Below are 22,827 nucleotides of genomic sequence, written 5' to 3'. Positions count from 1 at the left end.
AGGGTTTAATACTACAATTGCTACAGCCACTGCTCTACTGTTGCTACTATTCATGACAGTCAGACTTGCTGCCACACAGGCCTTAAAAATGCACCAGAAGGCTGGGGATGTGGCTCAAGCGGTAGTGTGCTCGCCTGGCATGCCAAGCGGTAGCGTGCTCGCCTGGCATGCGTGCAGCCCGGGTTCGATTCTCAGCACCACATACAAACAAAGATGTTCTATACGCCGAAAACTGAAAAATAAACATTAAAAATTAAAAATTTAAAAAAAAAAATGCACCAGAGAGGGGCTGGGGTTGTAGCTCAGAGGTAGAGTACACTTGCCTCCCATGCGTGAGGCCCTGGGTTCGATCCTCAGTACCACATTAAAGAAATAAATAAATAAAGATACTAAAAAATAAAAAGGCACCTTTGCAAAAAAAAAAAAAAAAAAAATGCACCAGAGAGTCCCCTCACCAGCTACAGTATACCACAAAACTCAAGAGACAAATCTAGATGAATAGCTGTTATATAGCACTGTAATTTTAATATGCAAGCCTTGTTTTGCCAATATAGGATTCAATAATGTTAACAATGAACTTGAGTTCACAGCAATGCATTTCTACAGTGGTCTGAAATATCTAAAGAAATGCTTGAGCATTTATCAATTACACAGTTTCTGAGTTGTTTCTTAAGTCGCAACACTGGGGGGAAAAGAGTTGTCCTGTTTGGCAGAAGACGTTTATCTTTTAATAATATAGTTATTCACTGAACCCTAATGTACACATACCTCATGAACAGAATGACTACATAGTATTAATAAATCCTCAACTGGGATTGTGCCTACCAAAGTGAAGTATTCTGGGGGAAAAAAAATTAAGTCTAATTACCTGAAGACCCCCCCACCCCCACCCCGGGGCGGGGGTGGGGATATCTCCTCGTGGTGGTTTATATTCTGCTGGAGATACAGACTAGGACTTTTTTTTTTTTTTCCTGACAACACAAATCTTATGTTCTCAACTTTAACTTCAGTTTAGGCCTTGACAAAACAAAGGTGGGAAAGTAAACTGGTTATTTGACCTTTTTATTTTTTCCCCCAGGAGATTTCTTTCGAAATTTCAGCCCAGCCTAACTGATATGTATCAAAAAAAAAAAAAAAAAAAGTGGAGGTAGTGCTTTAGACTCAGATCGAAGATTAGACTTGTTAATAGAATGTTGATCCCATGAGTAATGCTCACAGCTGTGGCATCCAACAATGAAATTAACATTTCAACAGGAAGCTGAGAGCCATCCCAACAGACAAGGCCACCCGATATTGCTGCAGAGCACTTTGAAAGAAAAAAAAATTCTTCCGTAGGCTACATAAAGTCCCACCTATGGATTTTATTTTTTAAAGAATCATTCAGTTACAAAAGGCCGCAAGTGCTTGGGCTAAGATCAGGTGGTTAAAACAGACATGTGGAAACAGATCAGTTTTTGCAAGTGTCAAAATATTTACGCTGTCTAATGGTCCACGCATATTTTAAATGCCTTTTCTCCTCCCAGAAAGAAAAAAAAAAAGGTGCAGTCAAAAAATGTACAAGGCGTAGTCCTCTAGGAATTACCCCGTACAAGTTGCCATATCTTATCTTTAACATGAACCAACTCATCACAAACTCAAACCAAGGTTATTAGATTTTCCCTTGCACTTTGCCCAGGACCGCACAAATCGATACCACATTTTTGCAGGCACCTACTTTTGATTTCCCACGGTCTACTCCCAATTTCCCCTCTAGGTAGCAGTCTCTTCTAGGAGACTACGAATGTCCAGGCTAGTGTTCGTCCAGCGCCTCTTTCCTAGAGGTAGCTTGGAAGACTCGAGGCTTGGAACAGCTCAGTGTCCATTGAATAATGGCGTTCGTAATTCAGCCTCCCGGCTTGGGCTACTCGACACCTGAAACTCGCCGCCCAAGGCTTGGAAATCGGGTAACGCTGGACCAGGGTTAACACCGGCATAGGCAGGAGCAAAGAACGCAAAGCAGTACCCGAGGCAGAGAACGCTCTGGGAGACAGACCAGACGCGCGCCGTGCGCCGCGCCCACCCCTCACCACCTCGCCCGGTCCTCAGCCCTGCCGTGGCACCTCAAGCACCCCACTCCCCCGGAGCTGCTCCCTTCAGGGCCGTCCCACCCACCCGGCTCGCGCGCTCGGCATTGCAAAATCACTCCGGTGCAATTGTGCCCACCCGCCAGTGCCGCAGCGACCCCCAAATCTCGCCCCCTCCCCCACACCCATTGTTCCCGGGTGGCCGCGGGCAGCGAGCGCCCCCGGGCTGGGAGCGTGCTGGAAACCAAACAGCGCCCACTCACCCGCGACTCCGCACAGGAGCACGAAGCGCAGCAGAAGCGCCATGGTGGCTGCCCGGCCGTGGGCGGCGGCTGCAGGTAGGCGGCTCTAGCTCCGGTTCTGGGTCTCTCCGCGCCTCGCGCGCTCCCGACTGGCAGGCGGCGGCGGCACCTCTGCACCCCCGCCTTCCCCCGCCCCCTCTCGGCAGGTGAACTAGCGTCACTTCCGGCAGCAATCGGAGCTGGGCAGTAAGTGCCTGCAGCACCAACCGCGTGGGGTTGCCATGGCAACCGGGTGCAGCGCGCCGCAGCACTGGGGACACTTCAGGTCCAGTACTCCTCCGACTGCATTGCGGGCCGTCGGGAGTCGCCTGGTAGCCTCCTCCCACGCTCCCAAACGTAATCCCTGGACCCAGCCTTCATCTCAGTTAAATCGGTGTTTGTGCCCTAGGATCGGGCCGGGCGGCTGAAACTGCAGTCACGCCCTCCCTTGGGGCGCGGCGATGGACAATGGTTGCTTGCCTCTCCCCAGGCCTGTCGGTCCGCCGGCACCCTCGGGGTGGTAAGGGGCGCAGGACTCCAGCCGCCGGTCCCACCTTCCGCGAGGTGCTGTGAGAAAGCGAGCTGGGCAGCCCTAAGCCTTAACTGTCTTCTTACTGACTCGGTGGGCTGATGTAAAAGGCGCGAGAAAAGGCTTTTTTTCCTTCTCCAGGAATGACTGAACCTATCAACTGCGGCTACGATTTGGGAAACGCTCAGTTTTTTCCTCATTGCATGTGTAGGATAGTTATCCTAGCCCTGAAATTGGCCAACAGGGACCTTTAAAAGTGGGACTAAGTGGGGGCAGGTCAAGGCTTTAGGTAGGGTGGGGTATAGGGGGATCTGGAGAATTAGGGATCTTCAAAGTCTCCTCAACCCTGCAGTGTCGCTCCCGCCTCCTGGTGTGCTCCACGGACTCGTTCTTGTGCTATTTTGTGGCTTGTTCTTGGTTGCTTTTCCCAGATAACGTTTATTTATAACTGCTGAGAGACTGGATTGCACAATGGTCCCATATCAGAAGTGAAGTAGAAAAAAGCTGCAGTGTTGCGCCATGGTTAGAAGAAGCTTGCACTCCTTGTGGGCAAGTTATCCAGAAGTGGCACCCACCTGGGGATTGAAGGGAACATTAAATGAGCTAATGCATAAAAATGGGCGTTCCCTATCTGACACTGCACCTAGTTAAGTATTCTCTGTAAATGGAAGCTAATAAAAATAACAGTGGAACATTCTTTTTATTTATTGAATCAGAAAGGAGAAAGGACAAAGTAAATAAATTAGTTATCTAGAAGACCAAAATTGCTCAGCTTCAGTTTATCCCAGTGGGTTGCAATCATGGGTGCACATTAAAATTATGTGTAGAAATTTTCAAAAGTATTCTACAATGCCTAAGCCTCACACTAGTGTTTACTATGATTTGAGTGGAATCTGGCTTATCTTAAAATAAATCCAAGTGTAGATGTGAGAGAACATCAATAACAGGGACTTACTATTAACTGAGGAAACAGAATTTCTACTGGATATAATTGCAGATATATAATATTTGAAATTCAAATTTTTACTAATCACATATTATAGCTTGGATCTGGAATGTCCTTCAAAAGCCTTGCCTCCTCAGCAGGTGGTGCTATGGGGGAGGGGAGGAGCTCTGGAAGTGGGGGTCTAGTAGATCAATGGGGACTTTGAAGGGTTGTGGAAAGCAGACTGGGCCCTGCTCTGAGTTACCCATGATATAGAACAGTAGTTTTCAAGCTGTGCCTAACCCTGAGCAATTCTGTTTTGTGAAAGCATTAGTTTGCCATGAGTTACTCCATTCTGAGTAAGATAGAATGACTCTACACCTTGCTTGTCCAAGTGAACAACGCCTATTTGCCTACCACAACCATGAAGCACAAATTAATAAATAACTTATTCATGTCAACTATCAAACTAAATGAGAAGCATCTGGACAGTGATTCTAAATCATCAGAAACACAGGAGTTTATCAGCCTTACCTGTTGTAACCCCCTCACTTAAGACCCATAAAATCAGGAGTCCCCCAAGACTGGACATGGCAGCATCCTGACTCCATCCTCTAGTGTCACTTGCTCAGGACAATTGCCACAGCAATGAGACCTGGTTCTGTCCCTCCAGGCTTCCGCACAGCCCAGTCTCTCCTGCTAATGACACATAGGTCTACTACAAGCTGCCATTCCAAACTGACACTTCAGATTGACACTCTGAAACTAAAATTGCCATCCCTCCCTCCTGACCTCTGCCTTGACAACTCTGCAAAACTGGTTTCCTAAAATCCCTATCTGACCACCTACGTTGACTGTTGACTCTTTGCATTCATATCTACCTGTGCTCTTGACACAGCATTCCCTAACCATACACCAGAAAGGGTTAACCCTTTCTTTGCTCTTGTGTAAAGCATGATGTGTAAATTAAGTGCTACAGATACCAGAAATTAAGAATGAAATGGAATAAAAGAATTTGTCATTGCCCGATTTATGACTATCAGGTGATATGTAAGTATTCAGTGAATCACAACCACTGAAAATGGTATAACTTGTGAATCTATTGTTATTAAATCCTGACATTGTGGAAAGACAAAAACATGTTTGGTCTACATTAATGGCATAGCTTGCGCATGGCAGTTATGTTTTGTTCCCTGGTCTTTTCTGTCTTCCTCTCTCCCACTCTCTCCTCCTTCACTTCCTCCTCTTTCTCTTCATCATCTTCTTCTATTCCTTCTCCTTCTCTTCATCTTTGTCCTCTCCTCCTTCTTCTTCTCCCTTTCCCCTCTCTCTTTGCCTACCAGCCACCTTGCCCTATGCTCCGGATCATTTTATTCTACACCACCAAAAGCTAAAATGATGGGGGCCAAGCAACCATGGAATGAAACCTCTAAAACTATGAGTCAGAATAAATCTTTCCTCCCGTGGCACACAGGTCCACTACAAGCTGCCACTCCAAACTGATACTTTAAATTGACACTCTGAAACTAAAATTGCCATCTCTCCCTCCTGACCTCTGCCTTGACAACTCTGCAAAACTGTTTAAATCAGGTATTTTGTCAGAGTAGTGGAAGGCTGACACACCACATTATACTTTATAAATAGAAAAGATCAAGCATTAAAGTTGTTTCTCTCCACAGGTTTCTGAAAACTTTCCTTAATATGCACTGCTCCATAGAAGCACACATTTGTCATAATGTTGCTAAGCTTAGGTCTCCAGAAGAAATCAAACCCACTCTTCAGGAGTCATTCAACCACTTACTAGAATAAATCTTAGAAGTTATCCAAATGAATTTTCATTTTATTTCTCTTCCTGGCACTTTTTCTTGTAATCCTCACATTTTGCCTCCTTCTGTAGTAGGAATTTGCATATCTATTACTCATTTCTCTTACTCTAAATATTCCTAGAAAGCAAGAAAAGGCATATTAGGCATATTATTCATTTCAATTGGAAAATGAAATGGAAGCACAGAGCATCTTAGGTTCTCAAGTGTTTGTTGAATTAAATATTTTCATATATTAAAACATTTTTATATGTTAATATAATATCATGTTTAAGTATTTATGCAATTGCAAATCATTACATTTGATGTATCTTTTGAGAATGTACTTCTTAACAATGTAAATTTTATAAACTTACTGTTTTCTGCCTCTTGCTGAATGCAAAATTTTACAGTTGTATCATTCTGATATAAGTAATCATAAAAGGAACACTTTGTCTTTTAGAGGAGTATTGTTCTTTGAAAAGTTATAAGAAATTGTCTTTAGTTCTTGGATTGTGACTAACAGTTCATGTAAATAGTTGCTAAAATTATGCATTTAGGTGAGACCTATTAATGACACCTTAAAAAAGTTTTGTGCTGTTGTCAGCTTGGAAAATATGTCTTCTGGAAGCTGTAATGAGATTATCTCATTAACCCTGGAACAGTCTAATTATTCACTGTTTTGTGTGCTTAAACCAAGCTAGAAAATAGTGCACAATCATTAAATGAATTATTCTTTCTTAGTAAAGTACCAAGCACTCCACGTTGTGTAGCCTCTAAACCAACAGAAAGGTGATTCCTGGTCCATCAAGACAGTAGTAATTAGAGAGACATAAATAACTCTGTGGTTAATAAAACATCCATCCTTATACAAATTTGTCAGCAGTAATGGATCTCTGAACACACCCACACCACAGGTAATTAAAATTCTATAAGTACATTCAAAGGTTAATTTATACTTAAGAATTAAAGGATCATCACCTGTCCCCAGCCTAGACTATGAAGGCATATTTAGTCAGAAACTTTTTTTGGGAGGGAGGTACTAGGAGTGAATCCAGATCCAAGGGCGCTTTACCACTGAACTACATCCCCTAGTTCTTTTTATTTCTTACTTTGAGACAAATTCTTGCTAACTTGATGAAGGTCTAGCCAACTTGCTGAGGCTGGCCTTGAACTTGTGATCCTCTAGTCTCAGTTCCCCTCCATCCACGCCCAATGCTGAATCACTGAAATTACATGGATGTGTCCCCACTTCTGACTCTAAAGTCAGAATTTTTATATATTTATTTTGTGTGTGTGTGTTTGTGTGTGTGTGTGTGTGTGTGTGTGTGTGTATGTGTGTAGTGCTGGGAATTGAACCCAGGGCCTTGTGCATACAAAGCAAGCACTTTACTGATTCAGCTATATCCCCAGAAATTTTCTATCACACATGACACTGTTGATTTTTATGTTTTGGGGAGAAACCATAGTGCTGTTTTAATAAGGAACCAAAGTTTCTCACTTTACTAGCATTAACATTACTACGGACATTGGTAATACCATCCAAAAGCTATGTAAAGTACCAAGTACCCCACGTTGTATAGCCTCTAAACCAACAGAAAGGTGATTCTTGATCCATCAAGAAGGTAGTATTTACCCCTAAGCAATGATTTTGTAAATATATATAATTTTAGTTTTATGCCATATATATAATATTTACAAATTAACCTTTAACCAGTGACCAAAAGTCTTTTAGATTCCTGTAATACAGACTGCAAAAATGAATACGCAAAGTGATAAATTTATACAGACCAAAATTGAGCTTTTATTTTATATATCTTATCCAAGAAAAATCTGTTTCTTCTACTTTGTATATAACCAGAGATATAAAAATTGTGCTCTATGTGTGTAATATGAATTGTGGTGCATTCTGCTGTCCTATATGACAAATTAAAATTTAAAAAACGAAAAAAGATAAATCTATTTCTTCATATTGCTTCCCTCTCTGTCTCTTGTCATTTCATGCTAGTTTTCTTCGTCTGATTTCTGGTATTTCATGGATTTCTGTCAAACAGTTAAAATAGTGTATAAAAAAAAAGAAATATGGAAATTCTGGGCTTGTAGGTATTACATTTTCAATGTGGCCTCAGATTAGGTCTTTTGAAGGAGGACCCCATAGTAATTGCTTTAAAAAAAATTCCACTAATTTCCAAGCCTCAAGTATAAACACAGTTATAAACACAGGGTGGCCAATGTTCTGGAAAGAAGACTGGAAAAGGATGGGAGCATCAATTTAAGTACCCATTTATGAACTTTTATTTAATCCCTATGTATTCCATAGGGTACTCCCCCAACTGACTGGTTTGATGACTCCTTCTCTGAAGACTTACTTTGTGGCACTGGAGATTGAATGTGCTAGGTAAATACTCTACCATTGAGCTATATTCCTATCCCCTAATCTCTCTTCTTTTCTCATTTCACAGAATAAACATCCAGTCTTAAGTCACAGTGCACAAGGGATAGAGATGAGATCTCGGTGTTTAAAACTATTTTAAAATTAACTGTGAGTCAATCTCCTTCTGTTCAGCCTTATCTCCATCCACTCTCAAATATCCTGATTCTACCAAATTCTGAATCTCTTAGAATGTTCACTTTGACTACTGCTGGCTTAGAATCTGTTTCCTTGAGTATGTTGTCAGAAAATAATCATCTTTCTGCATTCTAGTCCCAAATTCAGATATTATCTTTTGTCCTGTTTTCTTTGTCCTTTGCTTACAGGTCTTTTGAAAACTTCATTTACTATAGTTTTGTTTTTAGTGTTGAGGATCAAACCTAGAACCTCATGCCTACAAGGCAAGCACTCAACCACTGAGCCATATCCCCAGCTGTATTTACTGTAATTATAATGAAGTTTTCATGAGAAGTGGAGGTGAATGTATGTGTTTGAATCTTTACTTTTCCATAGAAATCTGCCCTCAAATGCAGTGAAATGTCCCCATGCATATTTAAAATTTAAAAGTCTAAAAAAGAATGAACATCTTCATTCTTCTGACTCTCATATTCCTCTCCTGATTTATGTTGTAATTTAACATGTTTTCTGTCTGCCTTGTGAACAATATATTGTCATGTTTTTCATATAGTCAACATTCAGTTAGATTTTACCATGTATCTTTTTTCACTATTTCATTGTCATCTCAAACCACTTCTTGATCTTTTTCCTTCTTTCAGAAGTGTGTACTTTACAAACTTCTTCACAGACAATCTCTTTAAAGTAAAAGATCTGTGTTGCTTATGTTGGTCTAAAAGTATCTGTGTTATCCCTGAATTCTGGAGAAATCTCAATATTCAAGTTCTTGTTGAATGTTGCTTTTCCCATATTCTCTAATTTCATCCTCTGGGGTACCACTTAGGTATGTGTTACACCTTCTCGTTCTATCTTATTTTCTTTTATTTTGCATGTATTTTATATTCTGAGCTGAATTCTGGGTCATGTTTGCAGTTTTTTCTACTAGTTAACAACCTTGCGCTTCAATTGTACTGAATATTGAATCTATACACTACTTTTTGTGGGTTGTATTAGCTTTCATCACTTAAGAAAATACATGACACAGCCTACTTTGGGGGAAGAGAAAGGGGGGGGAGAGAGAGAGAGAGAGAGATAGATAGATAGATATTGATTTAGTTCACAGTTTTGGAGGTTCAAGGTCATTAGTACCTGCTTGATTCTGGGGAGAGCCCTGTGGAACATGGTGTATGGTGGGTGGCAATGGAAAGAGCACATATCTGGGACATCTCAAACCAGAAAGCAAAGAACTCTGGGTGGACTTTAGAACAGGCTTAGACTTTTAGTGTGATGGCAAAAGCAGACCTAGCTATGAAATGAAATTACAAAAACATTGTGGTAAGAAACTAATGCCTGGGGAAGGGATCAGTTCTGTTCCCCTCTCTCAGTCTTTCTCCAGGAAACCTAATGAACCATGGTTCCCTACATTTTGGATTGTAAATAACTGCCCTGGGAGTCTGACTACTCCCTCTTGAAATGTAACAGATGCCTGCGAAAAGGGCGCTTTCTTCTTATCTATCTGTAAGCATGCTTTATATTAGAAACCCTGCACAAGGCCTTCAGCCACATAGATTAGGAATTTTTTTTTTTTTTAAGAAGAAAAAGCCCAATGATAGGATGGGTCTCAGATGATGTCAAATAACCTATACATATTGTGAGAAATTATGGATCAGGGGTCAGAATTGGAGTTTTTGTTTTCCTCTGGGCCTGTTGGTGTAAAATAAAGTTTGGAGTTCTCTTCCTCTCCGAGTGCTGCTTGCTGTTTCTTGACCTGTTTCCTGCAACATTGGAACAAGTCACTCTCCATAGCTCACTACAGAAGACTGGTATTCCCTTCTAAGAGCAGCACCCTCAGGACCTAAGAACCTCCCACTGGCCCCACTTCTTAAAGGAGTCCATCGCCTTCCAAGAGTGCCACCCAAGGAGTCAATACTTTATAATCACATGAATGCTTGGGAGGAACAAGTAGTCCATAGTCAAACCATAGCATGGGTTTTAATTGAAATTATGTTTTCATAGATATTTATTCTTATTTTCACATCCATTGATTTCTTATTTTCTGCTCATACTACCAATTTCTCTTCCTCTTCTTAAAACACAGCAACTGTACTTTCTATATGACATACTTTAATATAAATATATATTGTACATATATTATGTACAATAATTAGATTGTCTGAAAGCTTTCAGTGTCTCACTTTGTTTTTTGTTGTTCACACAGATTCTTGTTCCTCTTTTCGTGTGTTTTATGATTCTTTTTATTGTGAGCTCATGTTTATGGAACTTTATCTGTGTGCATTATTTGAAGGTTTGAAATTCTCCTTGAGAGGGGATTCGATTTGGCTTTTGCCAGGATCCTAGGGCACTGCTGACCAAAGTACATTTCTAAGTTTGTATCAGAAATGAGCCTGAGGAAAGGCTTCTACTTATAAATAAATTCTCAAATGAGGTTCCTCACCCTCATTTTTAAAAAAAATTTTTTGTGGTACTGAGGATTGAACCTACGACTTCATGCACGCTAGGCAAGTGCTCTACCACTGAGCTACATTCCCTAAACCCACTTTCAGAGATTTTCTACTAAAGTTGGTAGTGAACTTCATAAAGAAAGCTTAAAGAACAAGTCATAACGCCTGATGTTGATGACCTGCACACCCATAGGGCATTTGGAGACTAGATGATTTAATGTTTGCATAGCACTCTGGGCATTAGAGATCAAAGATACTTGGTTTACTCAGCACTACACCTATTTAATTTATACCCAGGTTATAAACTTATATATTACAGAAGTGTATAGAGTCTTGTGTACTTTACATTTCACTGGTCTCTTTTTGGCTGGAGACAGCTTTCTGTCTGATAATAACAATGCTTTACATTTATAGGCAGTAAAGCATCTTTCATCCAAGGAGTTCAAAGAACTCAGTAATTATGACTCATTGTTCTTTAAATTATCTCTACAAAACTGGAGGTGGTGTAAGTATTGACCAGGCACTTCAGGAATCAGAGATGGAATTCAGAATAAATCCTCCTTTCTTTGATTATACTGTAACCAACAGCACACACTCCCTCCCTATAAATGTCTTCAAGGGTTTCAATTACATTTACAAGAAAGATAATAATTCTTAACTCTGAAGAGTGCAGTGCTTACCTGCCTCTCCAAGTTCATCTGCTACAGTAACTACAGCCCCTTTGCAGATGCTGTTCCCTCTGCCTGGATACCTACCACTTATCAAGTGGATATCTCCTAGTGGATCCCTTCGCCTTTCAGTTCATTGTCCCTTCCCAAAGGGGGACTTGGGCAAGTGTACTTCCAATTAATTCAACTTCTAGCATTATTGTTTCTAAAGCATAGATGGATGATGGAACGTGGATTGTACAAAGGTCAGTTGCAGATTCTATGGGTGGAACTGGTATTTTAGTTTTAGGGTATTTCCCAGTCAGAACACTTGCCGCAATTGCAATTCATATTTGAATGTACGCATTGTTGGATTGTTTTATGAAGGCCTACGTCCCTCCCCCAACTGTAGACTCCATGAAGACAAGGAGCATGTCTGTTTTTTTCCTTACCATTGTAACCCCACCATGAGGTTAACACTTTGTGCTAAATATGGAATTTACGCAGATTTATTACTGAATTGATTTGTATTCTTAGGGAAAAATGTGTTGTTGTTGTTTTTTTTTTTCAGAATTTGAATCCAAATCCTGGAACTTCAACTTGAAATTGACGCTCTAAATCGTCACTTTAACATATTTTAATAAAAAGAATGTGTAGAATATATGTAGCAACTTACTTTCAAATAAAACCATTCAAACTCTCGAGTAAGTTGAAACAAATTAGAAATGTGGTTGGTGAAAGCAGGAAGGTTCAGAAAAACTGAGATTGAGGAGAGATACCATAACTAATGGGAAAATTATCTCTGGTCCTTAGAAATAAGAGATTAGACAAGAAAGCTACTAGACTGTTTCTGTAACAGGAGGCCCCACTTGAATCCATGAGGTGGACTCCTCTCTCACATTCCTTTAGCTCCTCTGTAGATTTTCTTTTTTGAGGGCACTTGAGGTGAGAAGACTGAATACATCAGAGCCGTCTACTCTCAGGCCTTACTGAATGGTTCACATCTGAGACTCCTGGAGATCTACAGTCAGCAGAGACCTTAGTCATACTGTCTGGGTGCTCAAGTGTGACAGAATGGGCAAGAATCCCTTTTCTTCTGAAGTCAGGCTCTTGGGTTTAGTACAAATAACAATCCACCTCCCCACTCCTCTTGGCACAGGGGCCTATCATAATCCCATCTGGGACTTGAGAAGAACACTCGAGAGGCAGTGTGAAAGACAGCTCGGAAGGGGATGGAAAGAAACCAAAGGAAGGAAATCAGCGAAGAAATCATTGCCGTGGTCTCAGTGAACGCAGGAGGGTCTGAACTCAAGTCGTGGCAACAAATGAGGTCTGAGAGGATTTGGGAGAAGGACTAGAAAGATTTGAGCCCAGGTGGATGTGGGCAGTGAGGACAAGGAGACATCCAGGCTGTCTCAGGTTTCTAGGTTTGGGCAATCTCTGGGTAAGTGTGCTATTAACTAAATAGGGAAGAGCAGAAGAGCAGGTTTAGTGGGTCAAAAGTTAGGTTTTTGGCGCCCGGGGGACATGCAAATGGATCTGCCAGAAAGACAGAAGACCTGATTTAGGAACCTAGATTACACTCCTTTGAGGAATTAGTATGTATTTTATATCAGTGGTAAACCTTAATTCATCTCATAACAAATGTGGTTAATTTCCCATGGAAGCCCACAGATGCCCGTTCAGCCTCTAGTTTTCCTGAAAGAACATGATGAAATGTCATTTGTAAGAATGTTTCTGTGGGGACTTGCATTCACCAGGCCACTTCAGTACTACAATAGAACATCTTTTCTTGCTCCGATACACAATTGTTAGTTGAGACTTCTTTGCCCAAACTTCTTCTCTTCCCAGTAACAACAGAGCATAGATTGTTTAAGGGTAAGTAGTGGGGAGTTAGTTCTTTCTGTAGGTTTAGGGAGAAGGGGCTACATTTTCATTTAAAGAAGTAAGAGGGAGAATTGGCAGATGTTTCAGGTATGGAAAAGTGATTTAGCATGTTTGGGGCTGGTGTGATGGAGTGAAAAGTTGGAGTGAAGGACCCTGATTATTGATAGAAGAGTGAGTCATGGATAACAAAGAATGGGAGGCCTGGGAGTCACAGATCCTGGGCCACTTTGGTGATTTGGGAGGATACCAGTCATGCATCCTGCTAATCAGTAGTGAAAAGAAGGAAGGTGAATAGGAGGGGTACCCAGGAGCAGTGGGACTAGGCAGGCAAATGCTGTTCTGTTGACACCAGGTGAGTCCCTGGTTAGAACAACCAGTTCTACAATATGTTGATTTAATGCAGGGTTGCTGGTAGAGAGAACATATACTTCTGATGAATCAGGCTCTAAAGAACTAGAAAGCTTTTAAACTTCCAATAACAGAGGAATTCTATTATTGTGAAAGTAAAAATTCTGTCTAGGTGATCTTAACTGGCCCTACTCTTACAGGTTTAAAAGTCAGTTAAGACCATTATTTGACTCAGTCATCCCACTCCCATGTTTATATCCAAGGGACTTAAAAATCAACATACTAAAGTGTTGAAGCTATATCGATGTTTATAGCAGCTCAATTCATAATAGCTAAACTATGGAACCAACCTTCAAGAGATGAATGGATAATGAAATTGTGGTATATATACACAGTGGAATATTACTCAGCCTTAAAGAAGAATGAAATTATGGTATTTGCTGGTAAATGGATGGAACTGGAGAATATTATGCTAAGTGAAATAAGCCAATCCCAAAGAACCAAAGATGGAATGTTTTCTCTTATATGTGAATGATAATTCACAATAAGGGGGAGGGGAAGAATAGAGGTACTTTGGACTAGACAGAGGAGGGTGAAGGGAGGGAAGGGGGTATAGGGGTAGAAATGATAGTAGAATGAATCAAACGTTATTACCCTATGTGCACATATGATTACATGACCTGTGTAACTACATCATGTACAAACAGAAGAATGAGAAGTTATACTCCATTTATATATGATGTGTCAAAATGCATTCTACTGTCATTAGAACAAATAAAAATAGATAAATAAAAAAGTCAGTTAAGAATTTCTTATTCAGAAACACTTGAAGCCAGTGTGCTGATGTATACCTGTAATCCCAGCTATTCAGGGGGCTGAGGCAGTAGGATGGTTTGAGCCTAGGAATATGAGACTAGTTTGAGCAACACAGCAAGACCCCCATGTCAAAAAAAAAAAAGAAAAGAAAAAGTACTTGAAACGTTGAAGTTCCCTTATCATTAAAAAGCATTTGTTTTGGTGTTAAGCATCATGATTTCATTTTAGTATAAAATTTGAAATTTATTGTATATAAAAATAAGGTGGTTGAATTTATTCTTTTTTTGTGTGTGTTTTCCTTTTTCCCCAATGCTATTGTTGAGCAATGATAAAATGGAGGAAGGAATCTCTTAAGAGGTGTCACTAAAGGGAGATGAACTTCTGCAGTGTCAGTGAGTCAGATAAACTTCCCATTTGGCAGGAGATATTGGGTAGGCGTGGCCTTTGGTGCTTTGTAGAAACTTGAGAAAAATGAGGAAATAACATTTAAACATATTTAATATGCATTGATTAAAAAAATCTTTGGTGGCTGCAATTTATAGCCTCTTAGTTTTTGTTATTCAGATGGAGATTAAATGCTCTTTGGCTTAAACAAGTAGAAAGGCACTCGGTGCACATGTTGGATTTTACTAACCCAATAGGAATTTTCCAGACTCTGTTCCATAGATATGTTAGACCATCTTTTTTGCATTCTTTATTCTAATATCATGCATTTCCTACACGCTGGATTCAGGAGAGAAGTGGACTTCCGGTGAAGAGTGCGATCCTATCTCCTATTGCTGTCAACACACGGCTGCTGGTTTCCTGACATTCTTTTTGTGTAGATGTTCTATCATGCAGTAAAATTGCTTAATGGACAGGAGAAAAGTCAAATGGACAAACATTGGCAACTCAAATAAAAACTCAAAATGGATAATTAGGCTTAGACTGCAGAACTGCAAAAACCCATCTGCCGGACAACATGCCTATAGTTTCAAGTCCAGCTTCTTGTAACAGTTACTAACACTACAATTACTCTCAAAGAAAGATGAGAGCCAAGCAAAGGCAGAAAGAAGGAAGGATTAAAAAAAATAAAATAAAAAACCAACAGAATATGTTGTGATCTTCCACAAAATAAGATCAGTTAAATAGTTAGCCTCCATGATATCCCAAGCTAGTTCATTTTTATTCATTCGACACCCCACCGACACACACACACCAACAAGGCTCCAAGGCATTTTTAAGCACCTGCATTGAACATAAAAAATTAAAATATTAGGAAAAGCAATTTTTTTTTCTCCTTAAGCCACCTCTAGTGTGCTGTGGCTGGGGGGAAAGTATGAACATAAAGTAGAGTCTTATTTCCCATTAGAGGGAAGATCAATGAAATATGAACGTGGATATAGCCAAAGATGGCTACAGAATTGGGCCCTTTTCGCAGGCAAGCTGACGTTAGCATTGGTAGGTTTGACTATGGATGACCCAGTTGATAGCCAGAATAGATTGTCTATAAGAGAACTAATGGATAGTGTTTTGACTTGGGCTGAATTCCTCCAGAGGTGGACCCTGAAGTACATGTTGAAGTCCAGGTTGGAAGGTGACCTCAGGAAACACGGGCAGGGGAATGGGGAAGTGAGACAACCATGGAATAAAGTCATAGAGGGTATGTTTATGAGCAGGCTAACTATTGGGTCAGTCCCATTGGGAGAGCCTGGAAAGACTGTGTTAGAGTTGGTCTTGGAGTTCCTTATTTGAGCGGTAAGTAGCTGGGATATTTATTCACCATCTGCCAATAGTTGAAGGCTGTCCAAGAGGCATTAACTCCCAAGCATTCCTCATCTGTCCCTTAGGAGTTTAGCACTTCAGCCGCTGGAGAAAGCCCTCAGGCAGTCAGCCTTTGGGGCTTACCTGTAGGAACTGTGGGGCCAGCTAATGCTGAATGAATATGGGAAAGGCACCTCTAGCATTTGCTGCATAATTCTTCAGTTGTTGTTGGTTTTAATTTGTGTGTGTGTGTGTGTGTGTGTTTTATTATCAATCACTTATCGAATCAAAGTTATTATCTCATTAGAAAAAAATAATAAATGCAGATATGTGTATGATTCTTCATTTAATTTATTGGGATTTTCACCTGAAGTACCAAAGTCTGTATCTTTAGGAATTCATGCTGGCTTATAGAATATTTTTACCTCTTTTCAGCATGCTGGAAGACAAATACAAAATGGCTGGGACTAGCTAGAGAATTATCAATCTTGGATGGTCTTATGAAAAAAAAAGTGTTGGGAGATCTGAATGACAGAGTCTATAGTTATATGGAAACACCATGATCTTGATTGAGGGATGGATAACCGTCCTGGCAGAACTCAGTTATATGAAGGAGGAAAAGTCAGGTGTTAATAGGGCATGCAAAATCATGAAAATGTCATTGTAAAGGTATCGTGCCAGAGAGACGCTTAGAGACTAAAAAAATAATATCTTTCCAAGTTAGGAGAACGGTAGACCCTAATTTGATACTGATGTGGCCATCCAACAGTCCTGGAGGAACAGCGCAATAGTCGATTTTAAATTGTATTTTGTTTAAGTAGGTATTGCAGTTATGACTCCAGTAGGCACAAAAGGATATACAAGTAATTTTTTTCCTTATGTCTGACTGCTAGTCATCTAGAATTCCTTCAGAAGCAGTAACTGCTATCAGTTTCTAGCATGGTGATATGAATGGTTGTGGGAATGATAGTCCTAGTACCTAAGAAAATGAACCATTACTAAGACAGTATTCATAATTGCTACTATGCCATCATGACTGTGGAAGAAAGGCAACACGATAAAACCAGTAAGAACATCCATGATGCTTACTCCAGGTGACAAAGGAGGTTTTTTGGTTGGTTGGTTTTGGTTTCTTTCTTGCATGTTGTGATATGAACATTTTTTCCATTATGGTGGGTGAGGCTTCACTGCACATCCCTGTGGCTGGGTTACACCTTAAAGAATACCTGGTGACCCTCTGGTGAGGTCTGTGTGTGAAGATCCTGGCTTCTGGTGTACACGGCAGGCTAGACTGGCAGCAGTCAGGTTCACTGCCTAGAGAGAGCCTTTCTCTTAACTGGGAGCTGGTCAGGGTAGACATCATAAGGACATGGGAATTTTGTACTTTTGTTTTTTGAGTGGACCTGTTGCTCCGGAGAAAAATAATGATGGCAAAGTGTTTGGCCTGCATGAGGCCACCACTGAGTCACCAGAGTTGAGGAATGGGAGAAAGGATCTATGACTTGTGCACCAGAAGTTCCGGTTCTTGGGTACCAGAAATATGTGTGTTTCAGAAAATTAAATAAGATATTTAGTTGTGTAAAATACTACTGCTTGATTAATTTAAATAAGTTGTGGCCACAAACCCCCACAAAGAACAAGGAGGAATAATTGTCCATGATTCAGCATTTTGATAAACTGCCAGTGCTTTGTGGTTCTTTGTCTTCTATTTTAACCATCCTGATTTCCTTTAAGTATTGCCACTCAGTCCCTAAAGTCTTCCTGATGACCAGCCAGTTTTGGCCTCTGGTTTGGAGTATGGGTGTGCATGTTTGTATGTGTATGTTTAACAAGTTTGATATCTCTGCTTGGCCTTAGTCACTTAGGGAGAAATGTGCACACAGTAACGACAAGACAGATTATAGACATGTGTTAGTTCAGGTCCTTCCAGAAGTTGGTGTCAAGAAAACAACCTAAGTGTCCATCAACTGATGAACCCATAAAGAAAATGTGGTATATATTTACAATGGAATGCTATTCAGCCATAAAAAGACTGAAGTTCTGTCATTTGTGACAAGAAGGATGGAAATGAAGATCATTATGTTAAGTGCCATAAGGCAGACATGGAAAGACAAGTACCCCATGATCTCACTCACAGGTGGCATCTAAAAAAGTTGATCTTAGAATTGAATAGAATGGTGGTTACTGAGGCTGTGGTGGAGAGGGTAGGGAAAAGTTGATCAACAGATGCAAACTCACAGTTAGATAATAGCAAAAACTTACAGCATGCTATTATTGCACAGTAGAGTGACTATAGATAAACATAATGTACTACATGTTTCAAAAAGCTAGAAAGAAGGATTTTGAAAGTTTTCACCATGAAGAAATGACTAAGACTTAAGAATATAATGTTTAAACTGATTTAATCATTATATAATGCACACATATGAAAACATCATGCTACCCATTGATATGTAGAATTTTTATGTTTTTAGGTACTAGTTAAAAATGAATTAAAAGTCAAAAATAAACAACATTTAAATTGGAAAGTAGTGAAAACTAAAAAAAAAAAAAAAAGTAATTGATGTCAAGATAGTATGAGAAATTTCTTGCAGAAAATGCCCGTGAGGAAAAATGGAGAGGGATCAGGGGAGGCTGAAAGCATTTGAGGTCACATATCTGGTTTGAGCCTGGGAAGGAGTGAGGGGAGGAAGAAAGCAGCATCTTAGCCTACAGTGCAGTGCTGAGAATGTCTTGGCATGGCCCAGGCGGGGTCAACCAAGGTGTCAGGATAGGAATGGGTCTGCCTTTGTCTTCCCACCACAATTGATCCTTGGCTCAGAGCCGTCCAGGGCGGGAAGCTTAACCTGGGTGTCCAGGCTGTGGTGAATTCAGTTCTGGAATCATCCCTTGGCACCTGTGAAAACAGGGCAGTTTTTACAATTTTGAAGATATTTACATTCAGTTTTTGTAGGAGTTTCAAGTGTTTCCAGAAGGTAGCCGAGATACAGCAAAGTCTCAGTGAAGAACAGCAACCAAAAACAACGCACATGTGCACCAAGCCCTTACTACACATGCATTAAATAATGGAATGCCTAGAGTAACTGCAAAGTGATACACTAGGCAGGACTCTTTCAAATGCAAACGAGAGAAACTTAAGGAAAGTTAATTTCAGTGAAAAAAAAAAAAAGAATGCGTAGAATTTAACTACTCCTGTAATATCTGGGATGTTTTGGAGCTTGGTTAGACAAAGGCAACTGAAGTAAGATCTATGAGTGCAGAGTGGGACCATGATTTATTTTAAAATTTGATATTTTTTTCATGGTTTTTTTGTATGTATTTTTTATTTTAAAAAATATTATTTTCTTGATTACTGAATTGTGTTTCATCCCCTTGAATTTTGCTCCTGAGGTAAGTGATTCACTTATCACACCTTCATCCTGAGCCAGTTGCAGGCATAGCTGGACCCAGAAATTAAAACAATCACCTCATGTCTCAGCTCTGTAGGCTTTTCTCCTCAGTTCAGCTTTACTTCGGGTAGGTATTTTCCATATGGGGATTTAACACTCACAATCTCAGAGAGAGGCCTTTTCTCTTTTAGCATCTTGCTGATCTTGAAAGGACTTTGCTGGAATCTATCTGAAACCTAGGACATTCTGGAAGAATTTTTGAATTATAGGGTATATTCCAATCCAGGAGGATAGAGAATTTCTGGATTCATTTTCTCTCCCTTATTTTTAGAAGTTCAGTTAAAAATCATATTTATAAATTTCAGCATTCTCAAGGGAAGACAGAAATAGTCTTAACTAAGTTCACATACTACCTGGGTGAAAAGGTAAGATTTTCTTTCATTGAGGAAGCACTTAAAGAAATATAAATATTTTTCTCTTTGTGAAATAACAATGTCAAGGTATTTCGTGAGTTGAAAACAAAGCAAGATATAAAAACATGTCCATCACATATCATGATTTGTGTTAAATATGTCTATGTATGTATGCTTAAATGCATATGATTATTTCTGGAAAGATACAGATAAAGTCTGATGACAGTGGTTGCTTCAAAGAAAGGGAGTTTGGTGGCTGGGAGACGAAAACTCAATTTTCACTATACATCTTTTTATATCTTTTGAATTTTGTACTATGTTTTGTATTCTTCTGTGTGTTAAGTCAGTTTTCCATCACTATAACAAATACTTGAGTTAATAAATTTATAAAGGGAAAAGGTTTCTTTTGGTTTACAGTTTTAGAGGCTGCAGTCCATGATTGACTGGCTTCACTGCTTTCCTGTGTCCAGGCAGGACATCATGGTGGAAGCCTAGGCAGAGCAAAACTGCTCTCCTCATGGCTACGTAATAAAAGAGAAGGGAAGAGGAATGGGCTGAGGTTACTGTTCTCTTAGAGGACACTCTCCCATGGCCTAAAAACCTCCAACCATGCCTAACTCCCAATAATGTCAAGCTGGGGACCAATCCTATACCACATGGTGCTGTGGGGGGATATTCTAGATCCAAACCATAGCAGCATGCATTATCTATTCAAAATATAAAGAACTAAAAATATTTTTCCAACAAATATGTGATGGATACTCTATAGATGTTAAGTATAAATTAGGTCAGGGACAAATCATGTGACATGGTGATGTCAGTACAATTTCCAGAATTTACAGTGTTTCCAAGATCAATATCAAGAACTGATCGAAGGATATAGAGATGTGCAGGAATTGTTGGACCAAATGACTATACCATTACCAATGGCAGGAGAAGGTGGCATCATGTTGCCAGCCCTCCCATAAAATAAAGAGCTGCTGTGTTGTTAATGTGGCTATCCTGGCTGATTCTGATCATTTCTTTTCTGAACTATTTATCTAAGCCATCTGGAAGAAACACTTTTCCTTTTTAGTTTTTCATTTTTAGGATCTCAACCGTTGTTATTCAAGACTTTTCAGAAATGTTAGATGAAGTGCCTAATGGATGTATTTAGTTCAGTGTCTTCTTTGTGGTTTTAAATTACCATGGGTTATTCTCTAACATCTGTGTTACTAAGTCATAGAACCTTAGACACAGAGAAGAGCCAAGACATCAATCTCTCTTATTCATTTAGAAATGTCAGTGCTGAGGTTGGAGAGGAGGTCAGCTACTATATCCATTATTCAGAGACAAATGATTTTGCTAAAATTATTTGGCAAATTTGGAAAAATATATGGCTCAATTTATAACAACATGAACAAATGTATTAAACAATTTAAAAAAATAATAAGTAATCAGAAGAGGCCTGAAGAATGCAAGTTGGGACTGGGGTTGTAGCTCTGAGGTGGAGAGCTCACCTAGCATGTATGAGGCACTGGGTTTGATCCTCAGCACTACATAAAATAAAAAATAAAGCTATTGTGTCCAACTATAACTAAAAAATATTTTAAAAAAAGAATGTAACTTGATGGTAGAGAACTTGCTGGGCCCTGGGCTCATTTCTTAGCACTGAAAAAAATAATAATAATATCGAAAGAATGCATATAAACCAGAAAAGACTTTACTATTTTCTATAATTTTATTAAAATATAACAAACACATGGAAAAGAGTACAAATCACAAATGTGGTAGATAATTTTCACCAAGTGAACTTTCCTAAGTGACTTCATAAAACCAAAGGAAAAAAAAAATAAAGAAAATGATTGATAAATTTTGCTACATAAACAATTTAAAACATCTGTGTATCAAAAAATGTCAAACAAAATACAGGGGGAAATGACAAACTAGGAAAATATTACTTTAAGATTTACTTTATTCAAGGTAAAAAATAATAAAGAAAGTTGAACACCCAAGTTAAAAATAGGTAAAGCAACCTAAGAAATCAGATATAAAAAAGAAAACCTTCTCTAGTAATTACAAACATTAACAATACTGAAAACATATAATGCTCCATGACAGAAGATGCTAGGATCAGGCTTTTGTATGCCTTTTTCTGTGAGGGTATTAACTAGTTATTTAATATTAATGTGGGGTGGAAAGTGAGAAAGAACATGGGGTAAATGCATGTAATTTGCAGGAAGTATCATGAAACTGCAACATATATAGATATATTTTAGCCCAAATTTCTACTTTTAGAAATTTGCTTGAATAAACAATAGTAAACCAGAAATTATTTATATATTTATTTATTTTTTTTTGTACTGAGGATTATACCAGGGTGCTTAGCCATATCGCCAGTGCTTTTTTTAAAAAAAAAGTTTTTAAATTTGTTTTAATTTGTTATACATGACAGCAGAATGTATTTATGCACTTTGATATATCATACATAGATGTACATAATTTCTCATTTTTCTGAGTGTACCTGTTGTAGAATCCCATTGGTCATATAGTCACATATATATATATATATATATATATATATATATATATATACAGTAATAATGCCTGTTTCATTCTACTATCCTTCCTATCCCCACATTCCCTCTCCTTTCCTCTCTTCACTTACTTCTACCTAATCTAAGGTAACTCTATTCTTCCCTAGTGCCCCCTGCCTTATTGTGAATCAGCATCTGCATATTAGAGAAAACATTCAGCCTTTGATTTTTTGGGGATTGGCTTATTTCAACTACATCCATTTACTGGCAAATACCATAATTTCATTTTTCATTAAAGCTGAGAAATATTCCATTGAATGTATATACCACATTTGCTTTATCCATTCATCTATTGAAGGACATCTATGTTGGTTCCACAGTTTAGCTATTGTGAATTGAGCTGCTATAAACATTGACGTGGCTGCATTACTGTAATATGCTGATTTTAAGTCCTTTGAGTA

General features: G+C 39.2%; 1 protein-coding gene across 3 annotated transcripts in view; it reads right to left on the bottom strand.

The window, feature by feature from the left end:
• The window catches only part of Cxadr (CXADR cell adhesion molecule), a 60,714-nt gene extending 58,187 nt beyond the window's left edge, over positions 1–2,527 (bottom strand). Inside the window, exon 1 of one of the 3 annotated variants that reach the window (XM_078044482.1) lies at positions 2,327–2,527. In XM_078044482.1, coding sequence (XP_077900608.1) covers positions 2,327–2,369 — 43 coding nt within the window. In that variant the 5' untranslated portion in view covers positions 2,370–2,527. The remainder of the gene's footprint in view (positions 1–2,326) is intronic. The other 2 variants (XM_040286956.2, XM_005324311.4) reach the window with 2 other exon arrangements.
• Between the last annotated feature and the right edge of the window lie 20,300 nt (positions 2,528–22,827).

This window comes from Ictidomys tridecemlineatus, chromosome 3 (genome assembly GCF_052094955.1).
Source record: "Ictidomys tridecemlineatus isolate mIctTri1 chromosome 3, mIctTri1.hap1, whole genome shotgun sequence".
NCBI classification, from domain to species: Eukaryota; Metazoa; Chordata; class Mammalia; order Rodentia; family Sciuridae; genus Ictidomys; species Ictidomys tridecemlineatus.
Note: the sequence above shows the minus strand (reverse complement) of the source record. Positions and strands in the feature narration are given on the sequence as shown.